This window comes from Aedes aegypti, chromosome 3 (genome assembly GCF_002204515.2).
Source record: "Aedes aegypti strain LVP_AGWG chromosome 3, AaegL5.0 Primary Assembly, whole genome shotgun sequence".
Classification (NCBI taxonomy): domain Eukaryota; kingdom Metazoa; phylum Arthropoda; class Insecta; order Diptera; family Culicidae; genus Aedes; species Aedes aegypti.
Window position 1 is genome coordinate 122,914,907 of NC_035109.1, and position 12,459 is coordinate 122,927,365.

The 12,459-nt window shown below is 43.5% G+C and overlaps 1 protein-coding gene across 1 annotated transcript in view; it reads left to right on the forward strand.

Moving 5' to 3' along the window:
- Positions 1-12,459, forward strand: part of LOC5569096 (polycomb protein Scm) — a 32,831-nt gene that overhangs the window by 12,099 nt on the left and 8,273 nt on the right. Inside the window, exons 2-4 of the mRNA XM_021854998.1 lie at positions 4,013-4,486; positions 4,953-5,868; positions 6,277-6,854. Of these exons, the coding sequence (XP_021710690.1) occupies positions 4,013-4,486; positions 4,953-5,868; positions 6,277-6,854 (1,968 nt within the window). The remainder of the gene's footprint in view (positions 1-4,012; positions 4,487-4,952; positions 5,869-6,276; positions 6,855-12,459) is intronic.

Consider the following 12,459-nt stretch of genomic DNA (forward strand, 5'->3'; position numbering starts at 1 on the left):
GATGAATCACGCGCTTTTACCATGTTTGTCCACTCTTTAAGATCTGGGCTCACAGTGACAGTTCGTGACAGCAAAATCTCGGCTCACCTTGATGTACAGAAATTTTGTATCGGTTTCTCCCTCCCAGGTCTGAACTACTAGACTGCAAAACTACGGTAAGGGCTGATTGCTGCTAGGGTACACAGTAGAGTGGTTTAAAAAATCGTTTTTGCTCCACACCACTCTCTCGATTCTAGATCAAATTCTGAGTGTCCTCCCAAAATTTGTACTCATTTGGATGAAAACTGAGACTGCACAACCCCTTTAAAATTTATATGGGAATTACTATGAAAAAAGCAACCTATTCATTCAATCGGTCATAGTGTTTGCCCATGTGCTCTTGGGGATTAGAGCTACTTTGGTACTGTGAGGTACATTCGTCAGCTACAACTTTGCCGAAGACAGTTTTCAAATCGGACGCCTCAGTAATTAGTTATTGATTTATATCCAGTAACAAATTCTTCAGCAGTGCTCATTTAACTTCTGAACAGGCAACATTGCTGCACCTGGCGCGAAAAAACATGGCTACTATGTTTAACTGCATATATCCAGTGATGCCTGCAGAACAACCCAATAATTATAGCCAAAGTTTCACAACTCATTCAAAAATCAATAATTAATTACTGGGTCGTCCGATTTGGAAACGGTCTTCGGCAAAGTTGGAGCTGATGAATGTATCTCACAACGTAGCTCTAATCCCCAAGAGCACATAGGCAAATACTATGATCGATTGAATGAATTGCTTGCTTTTCCCATAGCTCTAATCCCCAAGAGCACATAGGCAAATACTATGACCGATTGAATGAATTGCTTGCTTTTCCCATATAAACTTTAAAGGGCTTGTGCAGTCTCAGTTTTCATCCAAATGAGCTCAAATTTTGGGAGGACACTCAGAATTTGATCTAGAATCGAATGAGCGGTGTGGAGCAAAAACGATTTTTTGAACCACTCTAGTACACAGTGACCATTTGAGCAACATTGCTTAGAAACGTCTGTGTGATGAACGCAATAGAGGCTTATAAAAGCAAATGCTGGGAAGAAGCTTAGGGCAGATTAAAAGTGCCAGTACTACCCCTACATAGAGTATCTTCGTACACGGATAAAAATCTGATCCCCACACCATGATTTACAAATCATGAAATTCATAAATTGGTTAGGTCATAATATCAGGATCACAAATCATGGTTCCTGGAGTCATAATCATGATTCCTCATAAGCGTAACATCCAGTGTGAAAACACTAAGCGGCGCACTTTGCTTCATTTCATTCGTATCGATCACTCTTAATTCAAGATGACGAAGTGGATTAGTGGTAGAGTACGTGGCTCACAATCGGAAGGTTCTTGGCTCGATTCTCAATGTATGCTATTTTTAACTTTTTTTTTATTTTGTCGATCATAAACGGTTGCGCGACTCAGCATTTTTGGCGCTTGAATCATGATTCCGAGCAATCAGCTACAAAAACCTAACGCGTGTGTTGCGTTACGGCAATCTGACTCATGATATCATGAGTCCAAATCATGGTGTATTTTCATAAGACGAAAACACGCTGGAATCATGATATCATGAGTCATAATCTTGTTTTTGGATTCTGATTTCTACCCGTGTACTTGCCACACGATATACGCATGCAAAAATGGTCATTGGCACAGTAAGCTCTCAGTTAATAACTGTGGAAGTGCTCATAAGAACACTAAGCTGAGAAGCAGGCTCTGTCCCAGTGGGGACGTAATGCCAGAAAAAAAGAAAGAAGAAGTACTACCCCTATCGCTACTGACAAAAAAAATACATAACAATTGGTCGGCGTTCAGACAGATTGGACCAAGTGTTTTTATATCGTTTCAGCAAAACGTATAGGGTAATTCTGAATATCGAAATATTTGCATTATCCGCTGTAATAATGGAACTTATCTATTTGATGATACATCCGTATCAAAATAGCATCGTAAAACTTGGAGTTGATGGAGTATCGTATCTTTAGCAGGAGCATGAGCATATATGACCGTACAATTCGTAATTGCTACTCCGTGATTGACTTGGAGCTTGGGATTAGCTTACCATTCTTAATGTGCACAAATCAAGAGCTCAAAATTTAAAAGTCAATAACGGCGCCGGCCACGTTTTTACGTACATCGGGGGAAGGGAAGGAAAGGAATGTTAGTTAGACAACAATTTTCACTAGAGACCGAAGTCCCTGGCCATGATCACAGGGTTTGACGGTGCCAAAGTAGAAGGTGCACCATAATAATATCCGTCTGTGAAACATATCACCTTCCCAATACTTTGGCACACCTCTAACAGTTCATGATTTATCATGGAACGGATTCATTCAGGCAGAGGATCTGTTGATATGTTTCGGCATATTATCTGGTCCTCTACGAACAACGGAGGGACCGCCAGGGCTCAGTAGTTACTTATAAACCAGTGCTGGTTGTTGATGTTTCAGTTCGTTTACACGAGCTGTAGCATCCTTTGTACTAATCAGTAATGGTGGTTAAGTTTCAAAGCTAACGTGTGATTAATCATTTTATAATGCAACTTAAGAATAAGTGTTAGGTGGGAATCTGTGTCATTATGAATTAGTGATTGTGATAGTGCTAATAATGATATTTGAAGAAATGTATGGTGATAAAAATTTGAAAATGGCATTAGAAGTGATTGTGATAGTTTTGTTATAAACACAAACATAATAATACTAATATGAACTCTACTAGTTTAATGATGGTTATATTACATTATGCAATCATTTTACTGAATATAAAAACTATTGCCTAGCTCTTCACACATTCAAGATAAAAATGTTCATAATGACAGCGAGTGCAGTAGAATTGATCAAAGTGATTTTATTTTTCTACTGTAACTTTCTTGAGCGTAGTGATAAATCGTAGTTTGATTATCTTTTGATTATTTAGCAATGCTAGCAGATGGTAAATGGTAATAAATATGAATGAATTTGAAACCAGTGTGATGTAATTTTGATAAAAAGTTGTAGTTGTGAGAGTGAAATGATATAATGGAAAGTATATATATGATGTCTATTACGAAAGTTAATGAGAGATAATCGGTGATATAAGTGATAGTGTCAAAAACAAAAGTGTCGACGGCAAAAGTGTGATAAACATGTGAAAGTGACTAATGAAATGAAATGGGGGATGAGGACCTTTTAATAAAACTATTTCGTTCTTCACTTCAACCACTTTAGTAGCTTTTCAGGTCTTATCATAGTTTTATAGTAGTCTGGAATACTAGACTTCAAAACTACGGCAAGGGCTGATTGCTGCTAGGGTACACAGTTTTAGATCTGGGCTCACAGTGACAGTTCGTGACAGCAGAATCTCGGCTCACCTTGACGTACATAAATGTCGTATTGGTTTCTCCCTCCCAGGCATTTAGTGAATCTTGAAGGAAACTGTAATTTATGTTAAGGAGTCGTACACAAATTATGTCTCGCTCCAAGGGAGAGGGGCAGACATAGCTGTGACAAGCCGTACAAAATATTAAGAGAACTCATACAAAGAGCGTGACAAGATGTGAAGGGGATCGAAAAAGTCCAAATTTAGCGTGACATAATTTGTGTCTCATCCCTAAAGCCTAAAGTTACAATAGACGAATTTTACTCTTCATTGTTCACTACCGTCGTTGGGGGTGAGAATGGGTCAAAAAAGGACATGTACGATTTATTTATTGAATAACTTTCGCAATTCAACTCCAATAAACTTCAAATTTGGTGTGTATGTACTTTGATAATACTTTATGAAACAACTGTCCAAAAAATTATAGAAAAATGTTTATTCAGAATTAGCTATATGAGCCTCCTTCAACGCTCATGTATTAGTCCCTTGCTTTATAGGTTTAATATTCCAGATATTGACAACAGCTTGGAAATACTATTTACGTCCTCGATGATACCTTCATGCTGTTTCTTGTATGTTTGCTCAAAGCTAACCAGATCCTTCATTTTCTTTCACTTCCAGGTGACCACGACCACGACGACCGGTCCCTTCCAGTACGAAAGTTTTCACGTATTCGACTGGACCGAGTACCTGCGTGAATCCGGCAGCGTTCCGGCCCCGGCAGAATGTTTCAAACAGGCGGTGGTACCGCCCACGAATGAGTTCAAAATTGGCATGAAGCTGGAGGCACTAGATCCCCGGAATGTCACATCAACCTGCATAGCCACCGTGGTTGGCGTTTTGGGATCTCGGTTACGGCTGCGACTCGACGGCAGCGACAACAAAAATGACTTCTGGCGACTGGTGGATTCGACCGAGATTCACCCCATTGGCCATTGCGAACAGACGGGAGAGATGCTGCAGCCTCCGCTCGGGTTCCGCATGAATGCCAGCAGTTGGCCGACGTTTCTGCTGAAAACGCTCAACGGAGCTCCGATGGCACCGGCACATATTTTCATGCCGGAACCACCAACGCCCAAGTGCAATTTATTCCAGGTTTGTACATACTAAGCTTTTATTATAATTTTATATATCAAGGCTGGAAGCAGGTCTCTTTATAAAGACTTAATCACTATTTTAATGCAAGTCTGCAGAGGTCTCCAAAGTCTCTTTTCTAACCACAATGGTCACTAAAGTTTGTTGATTCTTTTGGTGAATCCTGGTATAAGGGTCTAGACTCTAGAGTCTTCAAAGAATAATAATACTTATGGTAATCTCACGAATGCGCAAAAAAATCGATAGAAAACTATCTGGCCGGATTCTAAAAAAAAAGCTCTTATCTCCTGTTTCCTGTTAGGATCAATTTTGTTTTCTTGTTCCTGTATGATCTCTTTTTGGTCTCTGATTGGCTCCTGCAAGGTCTCTTTCATGTCCATTTTTTCAAGTGTCTAAAGTTCCTATTCTAATACACTCAGTCGCAACCAGCCTTGCTATATGAATTATAAGTAACTACTTTCCACAGGTTGGACAGAAGCTGGAAGCTGTCGACAAAAAGAATCCGCAACTGATTTGCTGTGCAACAGTAGATGCGGTGAAAGAGGATCAGATCCATGTGACGTTCGACGGCTGGCGAGGAGCTTTCGATTACTGGTGCCGTTACGATTCGCGGGACATTTTCCCCGTAGGATGGTGTGCCAAAAGCTGCCATCCCATGCAACCACCTGGCCAGAAAAATAAAATGGACGGCAGCGGAAGTCGATCGAAAGCTTCTCGTTCTTCTTATACCATGATATCCGAACCGGATTCTATGACCCCAACAAGCCCAGTGACAGCGCATTTTCATAGTCGATGCAAGGGTGGCCCGTTCATCAATAGCTCCAAGCTGCCATCGATGGTAACCGCTCCGAATCACCAGACTTTGGCAAAACTTTGTCTACAAGAGGTGCTAGCCGCTTCCAAGGATCATTCCCAACTGTCCCCGCTACTTTTTGGCCTGGAAGGCGAAGTTCACATTGTGACCGCAGCCGGTAAAAACTTCACGGTCAAAATTCCGGGCAACATTCGACAAAAAGGCAACACCGGACTTTCCGACTTTTTGGAAACGCTTTGTACTGCATGCAGGGCATGCAAACACCTGATAACTTTGGAACCGGGTCCGGAACAGTGCGATGCTTGTATGGTGCAATCCACGCCGCTGAAGAGGCCTATCAAAACCGAACCAACCGTACGATCGGCGAGTCCACCTCCGACGGCAGCATCCTCTCCAAAGGCAGCGGCCACTACGCGAGAGTCACAGCAAGATCATCCACGAAGTCCTTCGCCGAAGCGTAAGGCGGTCGAACTGGAGACGGCTACCTCGACGACAAACAACGAACCCAGTTCTTCGTCGCCCCCGCCACAGACACCAGCCGCCACGCAATCGTCGCCATCCGCCGTCGGTAAGTTTTGCTTTGTTAGTTGAGTGACCTTCTGTTATGTTTAACACATATGTTTATTTCTTTCTCAATACATTCAATAAGTACTTGTTTTTGAAGTATGCCATAACTCACTAACAAATCCGAAAAAAAACTGTTAGGGAGCCGGATACTCTTCATGGCACTTCTAATTCACTTAGGCAGCGGTATTTTTCGAAAGCAACTGAGTTCATACCTGTTTGGTCACAAGAAGCATTGTATAGAAGTACTTCTTATTGCGAAGTTTCAGACAATTTGGTCACGCCAAAGTGGCATCACTTTTTACTTGGGAGCGGGCTATTTAGCATAAGATCGTTTGGCATGACGGATATTTTGCATAATCAAATTTACCTGAACTAAAATCGAAATTAAATTTATCTTTTTTTTTTTCAGCAACCATCCATCCAACGCCCTCGTCAACGGTTACAGTTCCATCTCCAGCCCCGACAGCCCCGGTAACTCCTAATAGCACAACGCCCAAGGTGGATCACCAGAACCCGGTGGCTGCTGCAGTTGCAGCCGCGGCGGCTGCAATAGCGGCTCCTTCTTCATCGTCTACCGTGTCCGCTTCGGCGGCATCCCCTGCCCAGGCACCGATCCCAGTGGCCCATTCGACCCCAACGGCAAATATCGCCCCGGCACCAGCAGCGACCACCATGATTCCAAGCATACCGGTGCCACCGAGCACACCCCTGGCCGTTCCCCTGCAACCCCTGCCATCGTCATCGATGGCCGCGCCGCTGCAGGTGCTAACCGTTGCGCCTCCCGTCGTACTACAAGCCCCTCCGATGTTATCCAGTGCGCAGCAGCTGATCCCGATGCAGATACCATCCACGATGGTATCCGTTGCATCGTCCGGTCCGCAGATGCCACGTGGTCAGACTAGCGACTGGACCATCGAGGATGTGATACGATTCATTGCCGTACAGGATCCAGCGCTGGCCGTTCATGCCGATCTCTTCCGGAAGCATGTAAGTAACTGGTTACGAGGTGCTCCCCATACCGTTGTTATCAGAAAAAAATAATCTTTCATCAGTCGTTTTCTATAGCTAAGCTGCAAGTCTGGGCAAAAAAAAGAGCCAGTTTCGAAGTCACTCCCTTTGGAAGGTATACATACACCGCTGTGCAAAAGTTTGGGTTCACCCTCTCAAAAACATACAAAAGTGTTTTGTCCATAACTCTGTGATCACACGTCTAATTGAAGTTCTCTATGGCGAATTCGAAAGACAATTAGTTAAATTTACTTCATAAGTATTTTGACAAAAGCATTTTTTGAATTTTGTTAACTACCTAAATGTTTACCTAAAATTATGACATTTAAAAAAAATGGGATAAAAACATGACCATAGGATCAACCTAAACTGACAATTTATGCGTCATTTGAATCGTAACCTTATATTCTTTGAAGAGCACTCGCAAAATTTTGAAGGAAACATCTAAAAAATGTTCAAAATCATTTAAGCATTCATTCAAGTCATCATTCATTTCCCTTAGTTTGGGTTGACCTGAGCCGCACGCAAATCACCTTTGTCAATAATTCTACCATTTTTCAATCGTTTCTAATAGTGTATAGCTTATTTTAACGTAAATAATGGTGCGTACATGATTGGTATGAGAATTCGCGTTTTAAGTAAGTTCTAGTGAACCCAAACTTTTGTAAAGTATGGTGTAACTGAGAGATGAAGTTTTAGTTGGACGATGACTTGAATGAATATTTTATTAATAATATAAAAAAATCAGATTTTTGTGCCGAACTTTCAAACAAGCAAATTGTAGTTCGGTCGAACCTGATTCGGGTTTGGGTTGAAACTGTGGTTCAAAACGGGTTACGCCAGTTCTAACCTAGGTTCAAAATTTTGAATTTGACGAATTCGACATAATATCCCAAGAAACATTAGTACACACTTAAATTATTTCACCGACCTCAGTAAAATTTTTCGCCGAGAACCCAACAGCTGAGAGCTCGGTAAATTTTAACGCCGAATCTCGGTACTTATTTTACCGAGATTTCGGCAATCCGAATTTTTTGCCGAGATCTCGGCGAACGTTTACCGAGATCTCGGTAAAAAATTTTCCGAGAATCGTCAAATTATTACCGAGATATCAGCTGTTGGGTTCTCGGCGAAACCGTTTAAGTGTGTAGTTGAATAACAGTTTATTCAGCTGGAATATGCTTAACAGTGGTTTGTTCTATTGACTTCAGGTACGGCAATTGAAGAGAAAACGTCTGTAATGTTCTAGGTTTTATTTTAGACTAATGAAAAATTTTACAATTTTAGATAAGGGTTGCTTCGATGATGTTGATTGCATTCATTCAGCGTTGCTAAGCAGCCTGGCTTCATGAACACTCCCCCTCAACGCTGATCTTGTAGTCCTCACATGGCTCGCATCTTTGCCAGTCTGGTTCCTCCAAGGGGTTTTGTCAGCAGATCAGCAACCATGTCTTCAGTCGGACAGTAAACGAAACGGATCTCGCCGGATGCTTTGATGTCCCTTACGAAATGGTATTTGGTAGCGATGTGTTTCGTTCTGTTGCTGAACTTACCGATATCCAACATCTTCAGAGCACTTTGGTTGTCCTCAAACAACACTGGATCTTGCTGATGCTTACTGAAATCGCCAAGGAGACGTTTAACGTTTAAAGTCATTTTGAGATGGATTACTTGTTTTGCGGTTCAGGATTGACACAGCCGCCGAAATATCCGGTCTGGAGTTGACCGAAACGTACAAAAGTTGACCCAACAGTTTTTGGTACTCAATATTGTTCGCTAGAGGAATACCAGCTTCTTGCTTCAAGTATCCTGGATCCAATGGAATCTTGGAATCCTTGGCATCTTTCAAGCCGCAGGAACGTACGATCTCACAGATATGGACCAATGCACGAGTTCACGAATTTGACGTTTGAGCGGTGCCAAGTTCACTCGTTTCCATGGTCACATGAATAACACGGCACCGCTAAAACGTCAAATGATGAACTCGTGCATTGGTCCATATTGCTTTTGATTGATGAAGAAATCGCCATCCTCGTTACGCTTCACCTTGATACCCAAGTACCATTGGATGTCACCAAGAGATTCGACGTTGAATTTCTTCCGCAAAACTCCAACACAGCGATCAATCATCTTCTCATTTTCGCACGCCACAATCAAGTCGCAGACAGACGTTTAAGCAGGAACAAATTTATTCAAAATTTCTGTGTAAATTCTACCGTGGTGTCACCTAGGGAGCAAATTGCTGCAGTACAGTGACAGTTCGTAAAAGCACGTGGCTTCATCTTCTCGCTTACCACCCAGTCCACCACCCACTGAACAAAAATATCAAAACAATAACTTTAAAAATGATTCACACAATTGTGATACTTTCACACCAATTTATTTTACATGAGTAGCGATCATTCAAGGGTGTTATGCTAGTATGAATCTGTGAGTAAATTAAATGCCAACTTGTGGTAAAAATTACAATGGATTTTATTAACTTTTACATGAGAAATTAGATCCAAAAAGGAACATCACCCACCCAGCGCAAAAAAAAAAGGTGCATAGTTTTTAGCGTTGAGCACATCGGCTGTGGGAGCGGTTGTGTATCATACTGTCAACGAAATGTGATCGAGGTGGTGGCGGGACGCATACGCCACTAACGCTATCTGTTAGCTTATTGCCACTTGGCGATTTGTGGCGGCCATGTTTTTACACAAGTGGCTGAGTCTAACTTGAACGTCTGTCTGCGATCAAGTCGTCGACGTATACCAGCACATAACACCACCGCTTATCTTCCAGCTTCCTATATAGGCAGGGATCCGAGTCGCACCGTTTGAAGCCCATCCGCTCCAATTCGGAGTGCAGTGTGCTGTTCCACGATCTGGCCGCTTGTTTCATGCCATACAAGCTTTTTCTCAGCTTATATACCTTCCGTTCTTCCCCTTGCACGACGAATCCTGGAGGTTGACGAAGGAATATTTCTTCATCGAGATTGCCGTACAAGAACGCGGTTTTGACGTCGAATTGTCGTACTTTCATACCTTGTTTCGCCGCCACAGCCAGTAGAGTCCGGAATGTTGTTTGGCGAACAACTGGAGCAAACACCTGGTCATAATCTGTATCATACTGCTGGCTGTATCCCTGTGCGACAAGTCTTGCTTTGAAGAGGGCAACTTCTCCATCTGCGTTGCGCTTGATTTTATACACCCACTTCGAGCCAACTGCTTTTCGACCGGTTGGCAGGTCCACCAACTGCCACGTTTCGTTCGATTCGATGGACTGCATCTCCTCAACCATCGCTTCATGCCATCTTCTACGATCTGGATTGTTCATTGCTTGGGCAAAGTTCTTCGGTTCTTCATGGACACCCGACACTTCGGCGGACCAGGAATTCACGACCAGCCGCTGCGGAGGCACACCTTTCGTCGTTCGCTTGGATCGCCGCAGTAAAACTTCATCAGGAAATCCTTCGAACTCGCTCTCCAATGTACTGGTACTGCCATCATCTTCCAGTTCAGCTTCAGGATACTGGAACTCTTCTGTGCTTGCATCATCGTCACATGGGCCAACGCCAGCTTGGTCACGCAATGTAACACTCACCTCGTCGTCATCGTCGTCGTTCACAACCGCATCGTTGCCTTTCATCTCGTCAAATTTGGCATCGCGGCTAATAGTGATGCTGCAGTTTTCCGGGTTGAGGAAACGATAGGCCTTTCGTCCCTCAGCGTAGCCTACCAGTACCATTTTGTTTGCCTTCATGTCCAACTTTCTACGTTGTTGCTTGGGAATGAACACGTATGCGAAGGATCCAAACACTCGTAGATGCTTGTAGGACGGCTTCCTACCGTACCATAACTCATATGGTGTCCTCTCGTTACACGCTGTTGGGAGTAAATTTTGGAGATAACAGGCAGTTACGATTGCTTCTCCCCAAAACTTATTTTCCATACCTGCATCGGCAAGCATACACCGCATCATTTCAGCTAAGGAGCGGTTCTTCCTCTCGGCCACTCCATTCTGTTGTGGGCTGTAAGGAGCTGTTTGTTGCAGAATGATTCCGTTGTCGGCCAGGAACTTCTTCAGCTTTCCACTCGAGTACTCACCGCCTCCGTCAGATCGTATCACCTTAGGTTTCCTACCAAATTGTGTTTCGATGAGGCTGATGTACTGCTGAATTTTCTCGAACGCTTCAGATTTGCAACGCAACAAGTAAACGACCGTGTAGCGTGAGTAGTAATCGATCAGCACCATGCTGTACCGATTTCCGCTAGGCGTGGGGATTTCAAACGGTCCTGACAAATCAGTATGTACTAAATCTCCTACCGCCTTGCTTCGCCTTTCAGATGACTTCGGGAATGAATTCCGGACCATTTTTCCTTCGCAACAAGTGCCGCACACGGTTTGCACTTCACACCGTTGGAGGGAAATACCAGTTCCTAACTGGTCACGCACGATCTTCGCAATGACATCCGCATTTCGATGACCCAAACGCCTGTGCCACAAGTGTATGCACTCCTTCGTGTGGCTGACAGTTGTCATCATGGACTGCTCCGGGCTCGGTTTCAAGAAATACAACCCACCTCTCCGTTCGCCGACGACAAGCACTGCTCCATTCTTGACAATTTTGCAATGGTTTTTCTCGAACATAACGGTGAATCCTTCACCAACAATTTTACTTACCGATAACAGGTTGCCGGTTAGCGCTGGCACACGTTTTTGAGCTTCACGTCGACAGTTTGACCATCACCGTCGAGACTTCGGTACACGCCAGAACCGATTCCATTCGCTTGAACTTCGTTTCCATCCGCTAGACTGATGCGGTCCTTGCACGATGTATCCAGTTCCCCAAGCAGCGACGCATTGTTGGTCATGTGCGACGTTGCGCCCGAATCCAGGAACCACAGATTACCTCCATACCATACCTCCGATGAGTTGTTCTTCACCATCTTGACCTTCTGTGGTGTATCTCGACTTTTCTTGTCCGACAGCTTCCGGTCATTGGCTAGCTTCTTACACTCTCGGCGAATGTGTCCTTCCATATGGCAATAGTGACATGTAATTTTTGATTTTTCTGTTGACGCTGATGTATTGCCGATATGTAATGCCTTCTCCTCCGACTGATTCTCGACGCGGCGCTTCCATTCGTCCAGAAGCTTCCCCTTGACGTACTCCAACGTTAGCTCGTCCTCCGGTCGGCTCTCTAAAGCGGTGATCAAACTGTTGTACGTTTCTGGAAGGCTCGAAAGGAGCATCGCAACCACCCAGTGTTCCTTCAATTCTTCACCCATCGCAGTAAGCCGGTTTGTCAGATTTGTCACTTCGTTGAGATGGTCTGACATATAGAGTTCCCCAAGCAAACTGCCACGAACACCAACGCACAATCAATCTTACACAAGTCGATTTCCTCAGAATGAAAACGTATCGATATTTGTTTGACGTCATTGAACTTTTGGTCAACGGCAGGCCAACAAGGAAGTGGTTGTTTTGCAGCAATTCTGTTTATATTTTGATTCTCACAGCAAACAAAAGCAATGTTGTGACAGTTCTCACAGCAAACAAAGAAAATTTTGTCAACATTGCACTACTACGCAGGCAACTG